Source organism: Daucus carota, chromosome 7 (genome assembly GCF_001625215.2).
Source record: "Daucus carota subsp. sativus chromosome 7, DH1 v3.0, whole genome shotgun sequence".
In the NCBI taxonomy this organism is placed as follows: Eukaryota; Viridiplantae; Streptophyta; class Magnoliopsida; order Apiales; family Apiaceae; genus Daucus; species Daucus carota.
The window spans coordinates 7,497,274-7,522,136 of NC_030387.2; the positions used below are offsets into that span (position 1 = coordinate 7,497,274).

The 24,863-nt window shown below is 34.6% G+C and overlaps 1 protein-coding gene across 4 annotated transcripts; it reads left to right on the forward strand.

Moving 5' to 3' along the window:
• Positions 1–22,676, forward strand: LOC108195973 (regulatory-associated protein of TOR 1). 4 transcript variants are annotated; one of them, XM_017363009.2, is made up of 23 exons: positions 1–467; positions 10,183–10,285; positions 10,910–10,992; positions 11,080–11,238; positions 11,332–11,448; positions 11,580–11,740; positions 12,146–12,300; positions 12,403–12,547; positions 12,624–12,702; positions 12,800–12,901; positions 13,827–13,910; positions 13,990–14,100; positions 15,584–15,937; positions 16,041–16,248; positions 16,958–17,545; positions 17,788–18,120; positions 18,214–18,337; positions 18,970–19,094; positions 19,189–19,334; positions 20,803–20,904; positions 21,208–21,293; positions 21,768–21,843; positions 21,934–22,676. In XM_017363009.2, the coding sequence occupies exons 1-23, from the start codon at positions 198–200 to the stop codon at positions 22,273–22,275; spliced, it is 4,053 nt and encodes a 1,350-aa protein (XP_017218498.1). In that variant the 5' UTR covers positions 1–197; the 3' UTR covers positions 22,276–22,676. The 4 variants fall into 4 exon arrangements, with proteins under 4 accessions (XP_017218498.1, XP_017218499.1, XP_017218500.1 ...); XM_017363010.2 differs by having other exon boundaries at positions 4–467; positions 11,586–11,740; XM_017363011.2 differs by lacking the exon at positions 13,990–14,100 and having other exon boundaries at positions 61–467.
• The last annotated feature ends 2,187 nt before the right edge of the window (positions 22,677–24,863 follow it).

A 24,863-nucleotide genomic window follows, 5' to 3' on the forward strand; every position in this document is an offset into this window, starting at 1 on the left:
ATGTGTTCCAAAGTAGACCAGTGCTCTGTAAAAACACACATTGTTTTTATCACAATCCCAAATTCATCCATATCACTTCAAAACAAAGGATCATCATCTAGGGTTTCTTTCTTCACCGGAGCTCCACCACACACCTCAACTTTACAGCATCTTTATCCAGGGTTTATGTTTGTTACCGAAGTTGAGCTGGCTCACTTATGGGCGATTTGATGGCGCCTCGAATTTCTCAATCTCTAGTTCCAACTCACTTGGATGAATTTGATTTTGTGGAAATTGATAATTCTAGAGATGTTGATGCCGACGATGATGTTGATGATGCTGCTCCTGCTGCTTTGATGGTTACTAGTATGGCTTATTTGCCGCAAAATAGTGTCTTGTGTGAACTTAGACATGAGGCTTTCGAGGCTTGTGTTTCGTCTGGTCCCTTGGATGTTGGTTTGGTATCGAAATGGCGGCCTAAGGATAGAGTAAGCTGCTCATCCTTTTTTTAATATTATTGAATTTAACTTTTTGTTGATTGATATTTGATGCTTATATTGTTCAAGTTGGATGCTTTATTTTGCTAATCATGTGATTGATCATTTTTCTTTAAAAAGTTTTTCTTTAGAATATCGTTATCATAGTCTACAATTACAGAATTTAGGATATTATCGCCCCGAGTTTTGATGTAAAATATTGTTATCGTAGTCTAAAATTACAGAATTTAGGAAATATTTCCACGAGGTTTGATGTTAGATGTAGCGTTTCATCAAGAGAGAAGCATGTAAATTAGAGAATGATGCTGCGTATCAGAGAATAAGCTATCAGAAACCATGTTGCTAGTTCCATTTTTATATTTTTCATTTTGTGTTCTTGAAACAATATATCTATAATCGTTATCTTCAAGCAGGTAATATGACTCGAATACTATAGAAGTTAATATCTATAAATATTACAGTGTCCTTGGTTGGGTAGGCCTCGGCCACAATAATAATTATTTTATTATATCCTTGGTTGGTTAGTACCCTGCATGAACAAAATTAGTATTCTGTAGACAACTAGATATTTACTCCAAGGATCTGGAGTACATAAAGCAACCTCACACTGTTTTTTACCCTCACACAAAATTAATGTGCCATTCATTTTCATACAACAATCCCATATTTAGGTTTAAAATAGACTAGCATGCTTCCGGTTCCATGACTGCTACACTATAGCTAGTTTCACTAGGACACACAACCCTTTATGGAGGATTGATTTTCTCTGTAGACTTTGGTATTTTTGTGGGTAGTTGATAGTCAAAATATACAAGGTCTGGCAACCAATTTGTTGTGATATGGGTCTGAACTTTTCTTTCTAAAAAGCAATTTGCTATAGTATTCAAGTTGGAGTCAGGATTAATGCTGCATTGCAGTGTGTAGTCTTTCAGTAGGCTTGATCACATTTGGTTGCAGTTACATTGATCACATTTGGTTGCAGTTACATATCTCTCATTGTCCATCATGAATGTTGCAGATTTATAAATATCTAATCTTAAGATCACTAAGTTAATTATTGTACAATCCAAGATGACATTGCTGCACTTATTGCCTAGAGTTGTCTTGTTTCAAAGGTATGGGACTTTTATGTTGTAAACTGATCTTCATATCTGGCTTGATGGATATTCTGGGATCTAACACAAACATTCCTCAATGAAATCTTTTGTCGAACTTCTTTATTTTCCATAGGAATTTTGTTAGAAGACGAAATTTGCTGTCTTAATATCAGTTTGACTGATGTTAGTAGTTGGCCATTACCTTCAAGTGACCAAAGTGAAGGTAATTCTGATGTCTAAAGTTTTCGAGCTATTCGTAATACCCAGATGCATTTTGCTCTCTGATTGAGGTAGTCCCTTGTGTGACAGCGAGGGGCGGAGCCACCTTGTATCGATGGTCAATGCCGATCCTAGCAGCCTGGGAAGGGGGGACAATTGTCACACCATTATTTTAAAAAATATAATTAAAAAAATATATGAATTATATTATGTACTCACACCAGTTCCAGGACTCCCATATTCCCTTATAAGACAGTTAAACACAGAGGGTTAATGCTCTTCTTCTCTCCGATAACCAATCTTTGTTACTCCTCACTGGCTCTGTTTGCTCACTTCTCGTACGGTAAAAAAAAAATGCTCCCTTTCTATCTTTAACCCTTTTTAACTGTTTATAATTCATATGTTATGTTGTATTATTCATATTTTGATATACTCCTATGTGTTTGATAAAATGCGTCAATGGGTTTGTTTGTTGAATTTTGTTTTTTGTCGATAGAAACTCAAAGGGGAAAACTATAAGTGTCATTTGACAATTGATTAAATTTCGTTTGTGGGATATTTTTTTTTTTTTTTTAACAGCTTGTACCCCCATTTGGAAAATCCTGAAATCGTCACCGCCGATGGAACTCGGTTCCCCACCCTAAAAAATACAGTTGCTACCAGATTATTGTCATTGTAGAAATCAGAATTCTGTATATTATTCATAAATACGATATCTTTTTACAGGCCACAGGGGATGGTAACAAGCACCAAATATTTAGTATAAACAGCCTATGATTTCTATTAATTACGCCATCATATAAATTTATCTAAGGGAGACTTTTTCAGTTATAGGCCTGATTTTCCACTCTAAGGGATACCGAATAACAACTAATATCTTCTACACCCCGCACTCCCTCACAAGCTGGTGCATAGAGATTCCACAACCCAGCTTACAAACTAAGTTATTGAAACTTTTGTTTGATAAATCTTTAGTAAAAATATCAGCTTGTTTTTGCTTGCTAGGATTGTACGCAACACATAATTCCTTTCTTTGATATTTTCTTTAATGAATTGCCTATGTATTTCTACATGCTTGGTCTATGAATATGAACTGAATTATGTGCTATGTTGATTGTTGTCGCAGAAAAGTTTTAGCGTCTTAGTTCGTTGGAGCTTTAATTCTTTAAGTATGCGTTACTAATTCACAAATTCCTTCAGCAAGAACTCTAAGTTCAGCTTCAGCACGACTTTGAGCTACTACCGACTGCTTCGAGCTACTACTAATTGGTCCTAGCTACTACCGATTGCTTCTTAATCCGCCAACTGACCACGTTTCCCCAAACTTTAGTGTTATAACCAGTAATCGATCTTTAATATTCAAATGATACTGCCCAGTCCGCATCTGTAAAGCCTTCAACATTACATTTTTCATCCTCGACGCGGCTTTCAAGTGTTCTTCTAAAGGATTATGCATATAGTGACTAACGAGACTCACAGAAGATGCAATATCAGGCCTCGCATGAGATAGGTAGATCAGTTTGCCACTGGTCATTGATACATTTGTTTATCATCTGGTTTTACTTTTTTTACTTGTTTGAGCTTGCCCTTTTATTCATCTGGTGTACCACAGGTTTACACCCACTCATCCCGGTTCTTTGAAGATCCAGAATACATTTTCTATGCACAATACCTTGTTTTGTTCTTGCAGCCTCCATTTCTAGAAGCACTTCATCAGATCGAGATCCTTTACTTCGTACTTCTGGGATAAAACACCTTTTAAGTTTTTCATGCCCTGCAAAATCATCACAGTTATTATCATGTCATCAACATAGACGATGAGGATGTTTATAAAATAAAGTGTCACCCGATTGAGCCTATATTTATCCATGCTTTTTTTTTATCGCTTGTTTTATTCTTTCAAACCACTGCTCGGAGATTGTTTCAGACCATAGATAGTTTTTTTCAAGCGACAAATAATTCCAATTCCATACCTTTTTTTTTTCATTATTTTAGGAAATTTTTATAAAAATTCCTATGCTAGATATCCATTGAGGAAAGCATCAATTGTGATTAGCTACAATGGACAATAGAAGTCTCATCGTGTTTAACTTGGCAACCTGAGCAAGTGTCTTTTCAACTCCACACTATATATTTATTAAATATATGAACCCTTTCATGACCAGCCTTGCTTTATATCAGTCTATCTTCCCATCAACTTTGTGTTAAACAGTAAATACCCATTTACAGCCCACTATAAGTTTATCAGGATGTCTATTAATTATTGTCTATTTGTTGTTGGCTTCCATTGCTGCTTTCCTTCGTTCTTTATGTGAGTTCATTCTTAGTGTGAAATTGCTGATTGAGAGTGCATTAAAGATAATTGATGAACTTTGGCCGGGAAAGATCTATATTGAGGGGTTAGTTAGCTATAGCAAATATATTTGGACATTGAAATATAAAAGACTCCTCCTCATTTTGCAAGAGGTGACTCGGACTCATCATCAAAAATACCTAAGGGCTCAACATCGGGAATATGCTTTAAGAAGTATTTAGAGTGGAGTACGATATTTTAACGCTATTAGATGGCATATTATTGACAAGATAAACATCAGTTAGGATAGCCTTACCCCGAGAGTGTTTTGGAACTAAAGTTGTGAACAAGAGGGCTCTAGTAATATCTAATAAATGTTTCCATTTTTGCTTTCAACAATAGCATCTTGTTGAGGTGTACTTGTTGAGATAGATATTTCAAATATGAAAAACTAGGAGGATCTAGCTTATAATGGCGTCGTATTATATCGTTAGTCAGAATGTAACACAGAAACAAAAGCATTATACTCTTGAGCATGAGGAGACAAATCAAAGTGATACAACTTACCATACACTTTCACATTCCCAATCTTCTCCCTGGATAACATATCCTGAAAAGTACGGTTCCATGGTGAGATTGAAGCAAAACACTTCGGATCTTGAGTTATTTTACCAACAAAAAGAAGAATACAAGGGAATGCGGTGCATATAGATCATCATTTAGGATAATAAATGGTGACAAATGTATAGTTCGTTTAGAAAAGTGAACTATCACCCACTTTGATTTTTTGATTACTTAGATAGGGAGTATATGGTACAAATTTATTGAATGGCCAGTCATGTGTTCGAAGCACCTGAGTCCACAATTTGAAAAGAATTTTGAGTTGTGAAGGCATCAGGAACACCTTGTTTTCAAGAATTGGAAATATTTGGTACAACACGTGGAATGGAGAAAGCATTGAACAATTGTTGGAGTTAGTTTAGCTCAAAGAAAGAATAATCATGTAAGCTTTACTTTGGGAAGGAGGCCGGTTAGATTTGCGAGGTTTTTATTCAGTAGAATGGTAGAATGCCTTTGAGATAATGAGGTTCCCGGTTACCTTTGTATGACAAGGCTTGCCATACAGGGTGCACCGAGGTCAATTTGGATGAGTATTAGTATGATGAGCAACAATAATAGATTGATCTTTATTAACAATTACGGAAGATCCCAACATGACTTTGTTGCAGCTCTCTTCCCTACGGACTTAACAAAAGCTTCTTGAACAGAAGGAAGATGACTCTTTTCCACTAGGCGACCACTAACTTTGTTTGTTCACGGGCAAGGCCATGAGGAAAATCATGTCTTTCATGATCAAGCATTTTTTTAGTTAAGATGATGCATTACCAGAACATTTCCATCGATAAATATAAAATATGTAGATTTGAATCCACAAATTAAAAAGAGTCTTATAATATTGGTTACGTGACTGAATTTTGACACTGTTCTCAAAGTTTTGATTAGAGTTTAAGAAGCTTGTGCCAAGTTCCCCAAACCAGAGTATTCTTCAACAATTTCAACTTCTTTGGTTGTAGGAAGAAAACAAATACAGTCTTGCCAATATCTACTTCCATTGAGTTAACTAACAGGGCATAAGAGAGTTTTTAGTGTCTCACAACTTTGCATAGGAAGGGTCTATAACATCTCAACATCAGAGAAGTAACATATTCTGTCAAATAGCCTCAAACTACATTGGGGGATTCTTCACTTACCTTCCGCACCGCGCACTCGATACTTAGGGATTCTTTGGTGCATGGGGATTCTTGGGGATTCTTCTCTCATACACAAGTGAGAGAAAATAATGAAAATACTTTAAAACATAATCAATTAAGTACGTTAAAATGCATCATTTGTGTTATCAAGTAAAAATGACACATATTATTAAGGATAATGAACTTATTTGGTTGACTATGTTGTATAATTTAAATGAAACTCTTGAAATATATATACTACATATATATATTAAATATGTTAATATATGTCGAATCCCCCCGCACCCAAATCCCCACAATTTTAAGTTTGCCAAATTTTCGTATCCCCGCACCCGCACTCATGCTTCCTAGATCTGGACACATTATGACCATTGAAGAAATTTCGGCCATTCAGTTTTGTAAATGGAGTATGAGAAGTATATGAAGGGTTTTGTAGGACAACTCCTTAAATTGTTCCTAGAGACCGTAGAATCTGACGTGTTTTCTAAATGTCGTCTAACTCCTTGCATATTGTCATCAAATGGATTTTGCGTATTGTCATTAGATGGATTGGATGATGGTACACCATAATCATGATTATCCACGTGCCAAGTCGAGGCGCCAAGTCGAGTCGAGCTGCCAAGTTGAGCTTCTAGGAACTCGGAGCTATAGTACCTTAGAGTTGACTAGTCAACGACTAGTCGTTGAGTAGTCGCCTTCGTGATAATGGTAATACAAAGTATATTGTGCTTGACTATCTAACTAGCCCTTATCAATCTTTTCTTAGTCGTTGACTAGCTCAACGTTGTCTTCGTGATAATGATAATACAAAGTATATTGTGCTTGACTATCTAACTAGCTCTTATCAATATTTTCATATTAATATCGTTATCTAAAATGTATTAAATTTATGGATACCCTAGTTTTAAAATTAATTGGTCATACAATTTACAATAATTTAACTTCGAAAACTTGTACGATAATATTATCAATTTTAAGTGAACAGAAGGTACACAAGTTTGTGATAATATATATATATATATATATATATATATATATATATATATATATATGATTTTTTCATCTGGTTGCGACTACCTACATAAACGTGTGTACATATTTTATGTACATCATTGTCTAATTCTTTCAATGTAGAAAGCAAGTGTGAGCATGACCCAGTTGCAGTGTTGGAATGCCTTGGAAATTGAGGCAAATCAATTCAATGATAATCTTCTTGTAGCCTTTCCCTAACCTTTTTAAAGCCAACCCCTCACTTTAAATACTTTCATAAACATGGTTTTTGAACTTTCAACCAATCTATTCGCAACCCTCAATTCAAACATACCCCAGGTAGGGGGCAAGGTTTAGTCAAAACAAAGGAATATAAACAGAATACTCAAATTTGTACAAACATAATCAATGTAATATATTTATTACTTTCTATTTTTGAAAACTAAAAATATTTATGTATTTCTTAAAATTTTGGGAACTAAGCTACTAGATATAAGGACAACTAATCCTAATTGAACATAATAGCCACCGACTTATCTACTACCAAATACCTTAATTCTAGAATAAATTTCTAATTAGATACTCCCTCCGTTACCCTCATTTTTTACAGTTTTTTTCATGGCTTGAACCGCATTTTAAGGTGTATATAAAGTATGGTTTCATATATTATTTTTAAAATATTTTTTTTGAATAAAAATTTAAATATTAAATTTTTATTCAAAAAGAAAGAAAAAAATAAAATAATTTATGAAACTATATTTTATATGAGCCTTAAAATGTGTGTCAAACCCTCTCTCTCAGATGTTAACAATCACTAGGATGGAGGGAGTAGTATTTACAACCATACTTCTATCTCAATAATATCATATAACTAATAATTTTTTTTAAAATTATTTTCTTCTTTGCTTCGTTCTTTTCTTTGAAAAAACACTTGCCCACAAGTTTTGGGATATTAAAGAAGTCATAATTCCTGAACAGAAAGTCAATGCTTTGCAAAAATTGGACATTTGGACATGAACTTTTAGGAGCCATTGCCGATTAAGATGCATCATCTGCGTAATTGACTAGTGTACTGTTTGAAAAATCTCTCTTATATCTTCTTACAATCATTGACATTGCTTGTACGATCTCCACATCAACAATAAGTACCTTGTTGCATATTGTAAGATTCAGAACTTCAATTGAAAGGAAACAAGCTCTTCATCAACTTGTACATCAGATTTCACTTCAGGACAATCCGTGCACAAGTATTATATATATTCACTTGTTGCCTCTCGTATTCGTCATTCATAGCACAAAGTAACGAGTCATGATCCAAAGCGTAGACCTTGTAGATTATGAGAAGACAATCAGACATTTTTGTTGATCTGAGAAGGGGCATCAAAGTACGGGGTATCTTGGCTTTTCCTAGAATTTGATGTTGGACGCTGAGCAGGGTTAGAAAGGGGTCGAAAAGGGATAAGTGCCTATATAGGAGCGGTATGAGACACGTATGAATCGTGAAATTTGTTAAATTTTTCATTTTAATATATTCATCTCAACGTTGAAAGATTACAACTGTTTCTAATAGAAATCCTGAAACTTTGACAAGCAAATGAACTTGAAGTAAACTTAACAAATAAGTAAACTAATAGATTAAAGGAAACTAGCCCCAATTTTTTAGTACTACATATTGCTTATCTACTGACATATATTATATACCTTAATACTAGAATATTTCTCAGTAGAAAATAGAATTATTTAATTACAAATACACTTATGTCTAGATAATATTATAAGATAGTTAAAATATATTATTAGTTTTTAAAATTTTCTTCTCCGCATTGTCATGTATAATTTAATACAATATAGCTTGTGAGTTTGTTGTGACCTAGTTGTGTTTGCCTCATATATGGTGTTTTTGGCATTGTGGCATCCTTTAATAGGGTGAGCATATGGTTAGGTCATGGGTGCCAATATTCTCTTCATGTGGGTGCACAAAATGCTACAAGTCCAACATGTTCTCGACCTGATCCAATGATACACATTTTCTTAAATATATATAATTACCAGAAGAGTCATTTGGGTAGAGAATAAGATACTGTACTTGCAGTCATTCCACCTCTTCTTCTTCAATAGCTCTTTTCCAGTTTGGTTATGACATGTATATTCTCATTACTCTTCTCCAAGGACTCTGTTTGGGTAAAATGTGATTTGGGTTTTCTCCTCAAATGCCCAACAACTCTCTTTCCCAATGACTCCCGTCTCTTATCCTGTAATGACATTGATTGTATTATTTGTAAATTTGTATGTACATAATGTCATAATCACATTTATAGTATTAGTAGTATATATATAGCATGTCACAATATATGCAGTAACAGTATATACTGTATATCATTCTTTCCATCTAATCATGCTGTATAGTTGAAAGGCTGTTACTTTTGAACTCTCACTGGAAGCTGATTATTATATTTAACAATTATCTAATTAATTTGTCAAGTTACTGTTGCAAGTCTGTGACCAAGTTTAAATTTTTTTTTGTATCATTTATTTAACAATGACCAAGTAAATTATTTATATATACCATAGCTCTCTTTTTTTGTTATCTAATTAAGCTGGTGTGAATCCATCACTAATGAAGTATAATTAATATGCATTATATTAATTATGTAAGCACCTCCACTACTTTATTTCACTTCTATTGCATATTCTATGCTAGTTTCTTATGACTTTGTGACTTGTGATGTTTTTATTTTATTATAGACATAGTATTGCCTAGTAGTTTTTGCAGTAATGTATATATTTTGTACTTCAACATTTATTGTCAATGTGTACATTTAGCCACGTGCGTCACACAAATGCTGCAACAGACACATGCCACAAACCACAACAAGTTTTTTCGTGCTTGGTTATTCTTGGTTGTATATTCTGCTCATGTTTTAAATGTTCTAGTGCAGCTTAAAATATTCAGAATTTTTTCTGAGAAATGATTTAATACTTGATATGGAATTAAGTATGCAGTATTTTTTGCTGGCAATTGTTGGTCCGAAAGCAGAAATCTATTATAAGCTAAAACTGACTGGAATTGGCTAGAAGAATCCTTTCTTTTATAGCAGGAGCAATCTTATCTTTATACAATTCTTCGACCACTACCACAGTGTTTGGAATATATTTTAAATCTTGACCACTTTCAGTATACTCATAACGTACAACATTTAAATGTATTATTAACCTCTTAGAATTTGTAATCACCAAATTATTTGACAAACACAATGATAATATTTCTGCTGTTATTGGTATTTTTTTTAACTCCGTAGCTGTGATCTCTGCCCCGCTTTATATATTTTCTTAATTTACTGAAACTCTTTTCGCAGATGAAAACTGGCTGTGTTGCTCTCGTTCTATGCTTAAATATTACCGTCGACCCCCCTGATGTAATAAAAATATCACCTTGTGCCAGAATGGAGTGCTGGATTGGTACATCATCACAACCTATTTAGCTTTTCTGACATGAATTTTTTACATGTAATATTATAGTTCTATTCTGTTTGTGTTCTATATTTATTCTAGCGATTTTTTGGTACTACCTGTTGCTTCCAAGCTCTTGTCTATGTTACTTCCTGCCTATGAGTACTTGGATATTAGAGTTCACTATTTATGTTCCGCACCAATCTAGTCAGGTGCTCTTAATTTTGTATAAATACACTGATCTTTATTAGAAGTTAATGTTTGTGGATTGGTTTTCAAGTTTGTTGTTCAATTTATCCCCCTTTCTTGGCAGCTCTGTGTGTAATTGCATCTTCTGCTCTGCGCCCGAGCTTGTGACACTTACCATACCTGTTGCACACATTTTACTCGGCACATACTAATATATGCATTTTGCCAGTATTCAGAGACAGGAATGTTAATAAAAATCATCAATGTGCGGACTTTTGTACTTCGTGTTCTATTAATTTTGTATAGTAGTGTCTGCTTGTCTTTTGTTTGTTTGTTAACATAAAAAAGCGCTATGTTTTTGCAAAATTACTTGCCCTTGTATGTCTAAAATATATAATTTTCCATATATTTTTTGAATTTGTAGCTACCTAGTACTTTTTGCAGATCCAAATTCTATGGCTCCTCAAAAAGCGTTGGAAACAATTGGAAAAACCTTGAGTTATCAATATGAAAGGTGGCATGCAAGGGTTAGACAAGTTTGCTCTGTAGTCTGTGCAGTAACAGATTTATTAAGTAGACTATTTTCGCTTTTGTTTAACAAACTCAAATATCAGGCAAAGTACAAGATACAGTTAGATCCTACTGTTGAAGAAGTGAAGAAACTTTGTTGTACATGTCGCAAATTAGCCAAGTCTGAAAGAGTACTGTTTCATTATAATGGTCATGGTGTGCCAAAGCCAACTGCAAATGGTGAAATTTGGCTGTTTAACAAGGTTTATATACTTATCTGTAACTTAAAACAAATGACTCTATATATTCATCTTTCTTGCAATTAATTTATACATCATTGGTAATATTCATTGCAGAGTTACACACAATATATTCCTCTGCCAGTAAGAGACCTCGATTCTTGGTTGAGAACACCCTCAATGTACGTTTTTGACTGCTCTGCTGCAGGAATGGTTGTGAATGCCTTTAAAGAGGTTGTATAGATTGGGTGTCACTTGATTATATAGCTTTTCAGTTTTTTTGTGTGGTCTTGGTGTATAATTACTCTTTTGTTTCGTTAACGGTTTTATTCTATTTTTCTTCTAATTATTATTTTACTGAATAGCTCCAGGATTTGACTCCTTCCAACTCTTCTGGATCTTCTGTAAGGGATTGCATTTTGCTTGCAGCTTGTGAAGCACATGAGACGCTTCCGCAAAGTGCTGAGTTTCCTGCTGATGTATTTACATCTTGCCTCACCACTCCCATTAAGATGGCATTGAGATGGTGATCATTTTAATTGATGCTTTATAGGTTCAGTTATCCGTGCTCACTTCTCACAGTATCATGTACTGTTTAAGCGGTTGCATTTCTGTTTACTGTTGTGTAAATATAAAACACATTACATATATATATATTACTAACGACTAATAACTATTGATTTTATAGCATAATAAAATTTAGAAGATATACATTGGCTAAATTCAGCCACTCTGCTCATGATTTTTTTATATAACCGAAGTTTTCCTTAATGGCTCTGGTCTATAAATAATGTGTGCTTCCTCACTTAGTGGATAGTCGCTACTTGGTGGGAGCCTCACTCATTTTTAATTTTATGCATAGGTGCTTATGATCAAACTTACATCATCATAATTATGAATCTCATTTTCTAGTGATGCTTCTTGTTTCCAGGTTCTGCACACGTTCGCTGCTTCACGAGTCTCTTACTTATTCACTAATAGATAGAATACCTGGTCGGCAAACTGACCGTAAGACACTACTTGGGGAGCTGAATTGGATATTTACTGCAGTGACTGACACAATTGCCTGGAACGTGCTCCCACACGGTATTTGGGCAGTGAAATTGTGAAGCTCTTCTTAATTTATCTATTGACATCTCCTCTCCTGGAATTTATTATTGTACTTGTGGTTGTTATTCCTTTCTGCAGATTTATTTCAAAGGTTGTTCAGACAAGACTTATTGGTTGCAAGCCTGTTCCGAAATTTCCTACTTGCTGAGAGGATTATGCGGTCTGCAAATTGTTCTCCAATTTCGCATCCAATGTTACCAGCTACCCATCAGCATCATATGTGGTTGGTTGATTTATATCTTATAATATTATCTGAAACATTCAATTTTTTTAATTAGTTCTTATGTGATGCAATGAAGGGATGCCTGGGATATGGCTGCTGAAATGTGTCTTGCTCAGCTTCCGGCATTGATTGAGGACCCCAAAGTTGAATTTCAAGTGAGTTTTTAATGTTTGTTCATGAAATAGCATATTATTGACCGCTTGATTTGCAGAATGTGCTTATACTTTTGTCTTACATCTGATCTAATTTCAGCCAAGCCCTTTTTTCACGGAACAGTTGACAGCTTTTGAAATTTGGCTGGATCATGGATCTGAGTACAAGAAGGCTCCTGAGCAGCTGCCAATTGTTCTTCAGGTAGACTGTTTTCAGTCCTCACAAGTTTTGACTAAGAACTTAAATAGTCTTTATATATTTTTATGGGGATCTAAAGCAATTTATGAGTTAACATCAATTTTGTGAATATGTTCATTAAGTCGTTTCTTAAATTATTAGTTGGATCACTACAGAGTCAGGTTAAAAAACTTTACTATGTTCTGAGAAGTATGATATAAAGGTGCCATCCAGTGGTCTCCTATGTTTGTAGACAAAAAGCTACTTAGTACTGACTGAACCTCTTATGGTCACCCATCTTTAAGTGGGCGCTTAAGAGGTAATCTTGACCGACACATCTTGTCATCTCAGTTCCTGACAATTGTGTTCTGTTCATGTCTAGTCAGTAGTTAGGTCCGATGTTTCCGAAGCAGTTATTATCTTGTTACCCGACTTATCGTCGTGCGAGTTTTACCGTATCTATGTTTCTGAGAAAAGTTTAGTATGTACTGATCAAGGCTGAATTTGGATATCTGGAACTGTTTGTGGGGTTGAAGGTAGTAGGTAATGGAGTAAGGAAATTGTTAGGCTATCATGTCTACAGCTATAGTGACGGTGTCTGTTTTTAATCTCTGGTGTGTATTGTGTTAATTTCATTACAATCCTTATTCACTGACTTACGAATTTCATCATGATTTTGCTCAAACATCTGTTGAAATATTTTAGGTATCTTCTTATGTCAATAGCATATATATTGCCTTGTCGAACACACGCACACCCACATACATATCTTGCTGCTTTGGCAGTACTTTTGTGACTAATACTGTAAAACCTGATCTTCGTTATCTTGACACATGTCCTTACTAATTCTGTTATTTAAAGGCTCTTGTAAATTATTTATATATAAAATAGAGATGTTTATTGTGTTGCATCCAACCACTGAATAGTTAACAAGCGTTCTTTTTTCCAGGTTTTACTTAGTCAATGCCACCGTTTTCGTGCTCTGGTGCTGCTTGGCAGATTTCTTGATATGGGGTCTTGGGCCGTAGATCTGGTATAATCTGTAGCATAAAATTGTACTTCCCTCTCTTGAATAGATCTTTCTAATTTTGTACAAATTCATCTTCCGGTAGGCTCTGTCTGTTGGGATTTTTCCCTATGTATTAAAGCTTTTACAGACAACTACTCCAGAACTTCGTCAGATTCTTGTGTTTATCTGGACAAAGATCCTTTCCCTCGATAAGGTATATCTGAGAACTTTCTCAGTTTGTGCCAAATAGCTCTCCATATATATGATATATAGAGTCTTACTCTAGTAGAAACCAATTAACTTGGAAACTAGAAACCAGCCGGGGACCAATTTTTAATTGCAGAAATCAACTGTTTATACATCACAAATCACCATCTTATATATAACATTTTGCTAGTCTCTACTGATGAATAGCACAACCCAAACTACCTTCAAGAAAATCACCAGTATAACAAGATGATCCACAACACAGTATATTAGTCTTACTGAGAAACTACTGAACGATAAGCAATAATAAACTATTACAATCCTCTGGGTCTCTCCTACTTCTATTTTACTTGCACAATACTTTCGATGAAACCAGCCCTATTCCCTCTCTGCGATCTTATTCCCTGTTCCCATATATAATTTACTTTACTACCCTTACTCACTACAAAGACATCTATACCCTTTACTTTTATTTCCTGACTTCTTTCTTTCTTCGAGTTAGTCCACTTAATTTTTTGTTGAGCAGCACTGTTACTAGCAGTATCTCTCAAATATAAATATATGCCTACATATGATATATATAACGTATATCATCATTTTCACCCGTACTACAATGATGAACCTCCTTCCACAATTACTAACACCTTTCGTGACTTGCCACCATCGCTTACCATCATGAATAGCCACACCCACCTGCCACCATTACTCACACTCACTGGCGACTACTTACCACCACCAAACATCTCCTCTCACCACTTACTGCCACCATGGGCCTCCTACAACTATAATTGACCATCAATAATCGACCACCAATGGTTAATATAAGTAGATTTTCTCAATTTTGAAAAATAAAAATTGATGATATTATTGTATCAAATAGTGATTAATGGTGTATAAACTGGTGATTTATGAAGTTGTAAACAGTGATTGTGGGACTGGTTTCTTAAGAATTGGTTTCTATTTTAATCACTAGCCTACATGTGTGTGTGTGTGTGTGTGTGTGTATGAGTCACACTTGATGGAGAACCACCTTATATAGAGTCTAGTAGAGTTGCCCTATATATACACATAAAATTCATGTATCAATCTCCTTATCCATCAAATATATCATTAGTAAATTAAAAAATAAATTTTCATCATTTTTCCTTTAAAAAAAACGTTGAGAATTAATCATAATATACAAACTGGTTCTACAGTAGAACCATATTCATACAAAGTGGTTGTACAATAAAACTTAAAATCAAAATTTTAATTAGATTATATGTGTTAAATTGTTTGTGCATGTTATCTTTGACTCGTATTCTACATTAGAATCAAAATTTATGCATAAGTATGACTAAGTTTTAAATTATTAATGAGATTTTAAAGTAGAACCAAATGGTTCTTCACGGGACTCTATATAAGATGGTTCTCTATGGAACAATGGCCTATATACATATATGTATATATTGTATAATAAAGTATCACTAATTTTCTGCTATGTCTGATAGTCATGCCAGGTGGATTTAGTCAAAGATGATGGGCACAAATATTTCATTAGGTTCCTCGATAGTGAAGAAGCTTATCCAGAACAGCGGGCAATGGCTGCATTTGTTTTAGCTGTCATTGTTGATGGACATCGAAGGGGACAGGAAGCCTGTATTGAAGCTGGTCTTATACATGTATGCTTAAGGCACCTACAGGATTCAACCGCAAATGAAGTACAAACTGAGCCATTATTTCTTCAGTGGCTTTGCCTGTGTTTGGGAAAACTTTGGGAAGATTTCACAGAGGGACAGATAATAGGTTTGCAAGCAGATGCCCCAGCCATATATGGACCTCTACTTTCTGAGCCCCAACCTGAGGTTTGCCTCATTTCTTCAAATGTTTTATACAATTGATTAGTGATGCTCTGATGTAAATAAATATGCTCGTTAGTCACAGGTAGCACTTTGAACTTTTACTCAGGTTAGAGCTTCAGCTGTGTTTGCGCTTGGCACTCTTTTTGACATAGGGTTTGACTCATCTAGCCTATCTAGGGATGTTGGAGATGAAGTAAGTTATGATGATGATAATGATGAAGATGAAAAAGTGAAGGCTGAAATTAGTATTGTAAAGAGCCTTCTAGATGTTGTTTCAGATGGAAGCCCATTAGTAAGAACTGAGGTTGCTGTAGGTAAGTAATAAGCAACTTATTTATTTCTTAAAAGAGATTCTTTTATAGTGGTTTTTACTTGCCTGGTTTTCCATTTCTTGGACATGATCAAGAGCCTGACTAGTTGACAACTGGTGTGGATACAGGTGCATCTTATAATTTGGTTTATGATTAATTTCGTTTGTAATTCTCTGTAGACATTTAGGTTTTCAGCGCATGACATGAGAAGACAAATGCAAATGTCATACAAGCTTATTGGGCTTGTGTAAATATAGACTTATACAACAGTAAACAAGTTGAGAATATTGAAGCTATAAAATCAAGGAGAATCATAAAGCATCTGCCAGAGCAGAATTTTCTAATGCAGGGACATGGCAGTCTCTTTGGAATAAACAAAGAATCCCTGCTTTCTTGGTCTGATTCATAATTGATATAAGTTGTTTGATATTCCAGGATTTTAGATAGTTTGAAAAATGTGTTGGAAACTAGGTTGTCCATGTTACGTTAACAGATTTTGGTGATAGATGAGGAATCCCTGCTTCCTGGGTTTTGATCATGTTTGATACAAGTAATTTTATACTTTGGCAGTAGATTGTTATGCAAAAGATAATGGATCCTAATTAGTCAAGGTCATGTTTCTAGATCAGATATGTGTTACTATGCCATTCATCCCTGTGCATGTATCGCAGATGACTTATTTTACAATTACAGTATATTGTTGCTATTGCAGCTTTGGGGCGGTTCGCGTTCGGCCACAACAAGCACTTGAAATCAGTTGCTGCAGCAATTTTGAACCACCAGCCTCATTCAGTACTGAGTTCCCTCCCTTTCTTTGCTATTAAGGGTACAACAAGTGGCTGTACTTCGGCAAATTATTATTCCCATACTGGGCCTATCTTGAAGGCAGGTGGTGATAGCCAGTCAGTGGTTTGTGATGGTAGAATATCCACCAGTAATCCCCTAGCTACTTCTGGTGTGATGCATGGGTCGCCAGTTTCTGATGAATCATCTCAACATTCAGATTCTGGTATATTGACCAACTGCATTAGTAATGGCGTCATTGATCGTGCTCACTCAAGACATTTGGACAACGGATTTTATTCACAATGTGTATCTGCTATGTGTACACTAGCCAAGGACCCATCACCACGAATTGCAAGTCTTGGCCGGCGGGTCCTGTCAATCATTGGGATTGAACAAGTTGTGACGAAACTTACCAAGTCCACTGGCCATGTAAGTTCAAGTGAATCTACTACACCTCCAACCAGTAGTCTTGCTGGACTAGCACGATCATCTTCTTTATTCGACCTGAATGCGGGTAAGATTTCTTCTTGTTCTGGCCAATGTGTGGCTTGAAGATTTGCATTATTCTTCCTTTAAAAACCCACAATTTTGTTTATGTTATGACTTTTCAACAATATAAGTGCTTGAGATTATGCTATTTATATTAATATTGGCCTCCTTGACATGGGTTCCCTTCTTGTCTACTTTCCCCCTTTTTACTTCATTTAGATCCTATAATTTCTCAGCAAGGAAACTTTTGTTCTATTTATTTTACAGGACACTTGTCTATGACTTTCAGAACTCCTCCAGTTAGTCCTCCTCAACCGACTTACTTCACAACGGGCCTGCGAAGAGTTTATTCTTTGGAGTTGAGGCCACACCTAGTGAGTACTCCAGACTCGGGATTAGCTGATCCGCTTCTGGGTTCTCTTGGAGCTTCTGGTTCCTCTGAGCGCAGCTTCCTTCCGAAGTCAACTATCTACAAGTGGAGTTGTGATCACTTTACAAAACCCCTTCTTACTGCCGCAGATGATAGCAATGAAATAATTTCAAAAAGAGAGGAGAGGGAAAAATTTGCCTTTGACCAGATTTTAAAATGCCAGCACTCATGTGTGTCTTCATCATTCATTTGTCCTGTTCTGGTTAGTGATTGAAATTTCTCATTTTTTCCTAATTTAAAAGTTGGACTGTTTTACTTTACAGCTATTAACAAGCTTCACAATCAAATTGCTGGATGGGATACAAGATTTGAGGCTGGTGCCAAAATAACTTTGCTGCAACCTTTTTCACCCGTTGTCATTGCGGCAGATGAGTGTGAGCGTATCAGGTATGGCGATTTCAACTTCTAATCCTTGCTTCATTTCAAGAGTCAACAACAAAAATTGATTTTGTTAAGCTGAGCACTTTATATAGACTAGATTATGTGATCTTGCAATCTAGGAAGTAGGAATGCTAAATCTTCAAGATAATAAAATTGGTTACTGCGTTGCAGTTGAATTTGTTGTAGTTGACAGTCCTATATATTGGAGCTTCTTCCATCCATTACACTATTTTGGTGTGATTATTATTTATTACTCTTAAATGGTGTAAAAGTTGCACTATATTAAAAACAAACTCCAATCTATTCACACACTAAAAGGAATATTCTTTTTACTTTGTAATGTTATTTACTGATAAAAGTACAAAGTAATAAAGTTTTTAGACATAGAGGGAATTAATTTGTTTAGTTAATGACTACAAGGGTAGTGTTGCCATTTGAAACAACTCTAAATGTTACACAGTATTTTGGCGTTGCACCATATATTCCTTCACCAAAATGGTGCAACTTTAATAGTTCCGTTGGAGTTGATTTCTATACCAATTTGGTAAAGTACATTTGTATAATTGGGTTGGAGATGGTCTTTGTTATTGCAATATTACCTGACATTCACCTTTATCTGCTCTTTTGTATTGTTCCAGGGTATGGAATTATGAGGAAGCCACCTTGCTAAATTCTTTTAGTAATCATGATTATCCATACAAAGGTATATCAAACCTCAGCTTAATAAATGAGCTTGATGACAGCTTACTTCTTGTTGCATCTAGTAAGCTTCTAAACTTGATTTTCTTCAATGTTTTATTTTGTGAATATATGATGGAATTCATGCTTGACCTTCTCGCTATGCTTACATGATACAGGTGATGGAAGTATCCGAATATGGAAAGATTACAGTGCTAAAAGCCGACAGAAACTTGTTACTGCCTTTTATTCAATCCAAGGTCCTAGGCCTGGTGTTCCTAGCCTGAATGCTGTTGTTAAGTGGCAGCAGCAATCAGGCATTTTGGTACATCTCTCTTTTCTCTTGACATTACATCCAACTTGGGGCTGTATCATCCCAATTGTCATATTGCTTGATTATGGTGATTATATATATATATATATATATATATATATATATATATATATATATATATAGAGAGAGAGAGAGAGAGAGAGTCTAATTGTGAACACTTATATATACACACAAAATACATGTATCAATCTCATTGTTCATCAAGTATTTATTCAGTAAATCAAAAAATAAAGTTTCGTCATTATTCTCCAAAGATCGTTGAAAATTAATCATAATATCCAATCTGGTTCTACAGTAGAACAATATTCGTTTAAAGTGGTTCTACAGTAAAACCAAATTTAAAAATTAATATTTTTGCTTAGGTTGCAAGTGTTAAATTCTTTGTGCATGTTATGTATGATTGTTTGTGCATGTTATGTATAATTAGTATTCTACTTTATAATCAAATCTTATGCACAAGTATGATTAATTTTAAAATTATTTATGAGATTTTATAGTAGAACCAAATGGTTCTCTGCAGGACTTTATATGATGGTTTCCTGTGGAAAAATGAACTCTATATTATGGCAGTGTCTCTTTTTATTCTTTTTTTTAAAGTCTATTTTGTAGAGTGCAACCCATATTATATATATGAGTCACACTCTATGGAGAATCACCTTATATAGATTCTAGTTAGAAAACACCTATATACATACACACAAAATACATGTATCAGTCTCATTATTCATTAAATGTATAATTAGAAAATCGAACAATAAACTTTCCTCTTTTTTTCCCTGTCAAGAAAACTTTGAAAATTAATCATAATATCGAAACTGTTTCTACGGTGGAACCATATTCGTCTAAAGTGGTTCTCCACTAAAACCAAATTCAAAAATCACATTTTCTGCTTAGATTGTATGTGTTAAATTGTTTGTGCATGTTATGCACGATTAGTATTCTACGTTAGGATCAAATTTTATGTATAAAATTATAAGTTTAAGTATGACTAAATTTAAAATTATTAATGAGATATTAAAGTAGAACCAAATGGTTCTTGTGGGGCTCTATATATAACAATGGCCTGTGTGTGTGCACACACACACATATACATATACATATACATATATATGTAGAAACGAATATAGAATCTCATCTAAAATTTGAATTAAATTCTAATTTTAAAATAATTAACCTTTCATTATGAATAATAATATCTAACATGTTTAACAATAAATATGGATTAAAAATAACATTATTTTATGTGAAATTCTTAGTGCAAAATGTGTATATATAATTCTATTCTGGATTCTATAATATTTCATATTAATAATTTGGATGAGCTTGTATGTTAGATTTCATATGTAAAGTTTAATTGGTTTTTGATCATGTAATTATAATGTTAACAATCATTTTTTTAATGAAAAATGATGTATGAAATGTCATTTACATATTTGTTACATTTCTTTTGTTAATTTAGTATGCTTCTGGGAAATTATCATCTATCGCGGTATGGGATCTTGACAAGGAGCAGCGTATTAACTCCATTCCTTTGCAGTCAGAATGTAGCGTCTCAGCGATGGTGTGTCTCTCACCTAAGCTTCCGATTCCCTTATCATCTTGTGTTATAAAATTATAATTCATTGAAATTCTGATTCTCTGTGCTGCGAATTAGAAATTTTCCTTTGAATTTAACTTTAACTTTTCTGTTTAAATTTATATTTTCCAGAACTAATTTGTGTATATTAATTCTGTAATTTTTGTATGATTTTTTATCTTTACTAAATTTGTAGCCTAAATGAATTTGTCATTGTAACTTTTTGAAAATACTGGCTTGTCATTTGATGTTAGCTTCCCTTAAGTTACTGCTTTTTTGGATTTGTAGTCTGCTTCTCTAATACATGGCAGGGAGTTTGCAGCTGGATTTACAGATGGTTCAGTCAGACTCTTTGACATTCGAACACCTGACATGTAAGCACTTACAGAGCAAATTACTAAATATTATCCAAGTCTTCGTTGATGTTTATTCTTGTTAAAAACACCAGTTTTCCGCAGAGGCAACCTGCCCTTCTAAATATTTAACTTAATATGCTCTATGTAAGTTGAACTGTGACAATAGTCAACTCCACAAGTCATGTAGCTGGAGCCATGTGTTCATGACCATGTATAAATGTTGACCAAAATGTAACTATTATGCCTAAGCAGAAGGCAATTATGAAGGGACCAAGCATAGCTTTTCGATAGGGATAATTATATGTTGTCTCTTAACTATTTGACTTCTAAATTACGTTAACATTGGAAATACTAATTTTAGGATCCAAACTGAAAAACAGTAATAGTAAAAAGGACATAACTAAAGATTCTCTCTTTGGATACCTCTCAATATATGTTAACTAGGCAGAATGCAACATGTATGATGGTATTGATATTAACCATGTCATCCAGGCTCGTCTGTGCAACTCAATTACATACCCAAAAAGTTGTGGGGATGGGTTTCCAGCCTGGTCTTGATCCTGCTAAGGTATTTATTATGGCTATGAAGACGTGAAATATTCTTTACCATCTATCTACAACCTTGACACATTTCTTATTATATATTGTATTTTCCCAGATTGTCAGTGCTTCACATGCTGGTGACATTCAGTTCCTTGATTTTAGGCATCACCGTGATGCGTACTTAACAATTCATGCCCACAGGGGATCGCTTGCAGCTTTAGCTGTTCATAGACATGCTCCTCTTATAGCTAGTGGATCAGCCAAACAGCGTATCAAAGTCTTTAATATGGACGGTGAGCAATTAGGGACCATCCAATATTACCCCACTTTTATGGCCCAGAAGATAGGATCAGTAAGCTGCCTCACTTTCCATCCTTACCAAGTAATGCTAGCTGCCGGTGCTGCAGATGGGTGTGTTTCAATCTATGCTGATGAGATCTCCTCACCAAGATTTTAATGATACTTCAGGAGTCGTAACACTAGGTAATCCTGGAGAATCAGATTCCAGGGGCAATATCATCAACGAATTGCTATATGCAAGATTCTGCTTCTTATCGAAAATCAAACTGTGAAAATACAAGGCTAGTTGCTTGGAATTTGTATTCTAAAATATTGGTCCGCCCTGCATTGCTAAGGTGATACAAAATGATTAAAGGACAGTGCATGGCGATGCATCAACAATCTTACATGTAGGTAGAAAGATGTAAATAGTGTCTAAAGATGTAAATATTTACTCTTCCATTACATGTTAGTTCCCTCTTGTGCTAGGTGTAAATATTGTTTAAATGTAACCGTAATGACTGTCCATGTAAAATATTTGTTTATTTGTATATATGGAAGGCTTAGGCTTTGATGTTATGGCATGGGAAAGATTGAAATAAAAAATTGAAGAAATTTTATGGAGAAAAGATATTGTTCGAGACAACAATGAATGAATATAAAATTCCTTGGTTATTTTAGGAATCGTTTTACAACTATGTGAATTGGGGGAGTGTGAGTTGGAGTGAGTATTTTTATATATTGAGGATAATTTAACTCATTAAATAATCAAATTCAAAATAGTGCTTTGTATGGTTAAAATGACGTAGTGTCTCGTTTTGAAATTGGAGGGTGAGTTTTAGGGAGTGTTTGTATACTCTAATACTAACTTTTAACCCGTATAAATCGTGAGCTAATATATAGAAGAAAGTTTTATAGAGACTATATTTTTTTTGGAGGTTTTAGAGACTAAATTACACCCATCTATTTCTTACATATCCAAGGGCCGCAGATATTTATCCTGCACATCCGTTTTCTTTCCCTATCCTATCAAGCACTTCCAAATCGGTGAACAAGCAGTACTTCTAGATCCTATATAACATAAAATAATAATTCTATAAAATTTGTGTTTAATCACCGAAATCTTAACAAATAAAAATAATAATTGCATTCAAAACAAAGATGTAGTTGGACATTTCTATGATTGGCACTAAACTCATTGTCATTGTCCTGCAACAAATTGAATTTGTTGCTAGACAAAATAACACTTAGATATATCAAAAATATGCGGGACAAATTATTAGTATTATATAAATCTCAAATGTGCTACGAATTCTAAAACGAGGTTAGCTGCAATGACAACAATACATCAAACAAAAATCGTCTCGGCTTTTCTATCTCTCTCGACTAATCTTGCAGAGTGTTTGTGTAGTAGTGTGCGCGAGAATGCGTATTCTTCGTTTTGCAATGAAAACCACTTAGCTATTTATAGACTTCTAAATCTAACCATATATACTTGTCACCTTGTTCCAAGCTTCCTCACTGTATATATATGTGTCATGCCTTAGAAATACTTGTAGTGCTTCACTTGGTGACAATTAACTCCATATATGCAGCATATATAGCACATGGCATTTATAAGTCCTCGATATACCTTGTAGAAGGCATATAGCACATGGCATTTATAAGTCCTCGATATACCTTGTAGAAGGCACATGACGCCTACCTTTCCTTGTATGGGCGCCATGTCTATTTGACTTGAAAATTATTGATGTTGGATTGCACTTAGCTCTACTACAATTTCTTGTATAAGCATAGAGAACACCTTGTCCTAATACTTAGGCAGAAAACTACTCCCTCCGTCCCCCTCAATTGTTTACATTGGAGGGGGACACGGAGACCAAGACAATGTATGAAAAATGAGTAAAGTTAGATGAAAAGTGGGTAAAATGGTGGGACCTATCAATATTTAATAATAGATTTGAGATAGTGGAGGAAAGTAGTGGGTGTAATAGTAGTTTTTATTGTTAAATATGAGATAGTGGGGGAAGATAGTGGGTGTAATGATGAGAAAAACTTACCATTTATGGTAATGTAAAGAAATGAGAGGGACACCCCAAAATAGTAACTGTAAACAAATGAGAGGGACAGAGAGAGTATCTTGCAAACACCTAGTGCCACAGCTCATTCACTATATACACTATGAGATGCCAGGTACTCTAACTTAGACAATTTATGCACCTTGCACCATAATTACAGTATTCACACTTGTATGGGCATCATGAACTGCCTTAGCATTATTTCTCTCGCATGACACCTCCATATACATGTACATACACCTGTGACGCCATGTGTTTGTACTTAGAGAAATTCCAAGTGATATGCACCCGGTTCCAATAACCAAGTATGTGTGTGTGTGTGTTGTATCTTTGACGTCGCTTTCTGATTCAACTTTAAATAGCAGTTATCAACTCCTGGAACATTCAATAGGCTTGACTTTGACTTGGACCAATTGACTTGTTGACCTGATCAATTCTTTGTTTGATAAATCGTACGATGTGTAGTGCACTAGTCTGGTTCACAAACGACTAACACTAAAATTGTAACTTGTACCTTATTTGAAAGGTAACATTGATCAGTCCATTCCTGTTTGAAATGCTACATATTCTGATTATAAAAAAATCAAGATGACGATACTAAAATCCATTAGCACTTATACTAAATTGGTAGATAATGGGCCTGTTTGGCAACTAGAGACTTCTGCTTTTCTTGACCCGTTTGTGTAAA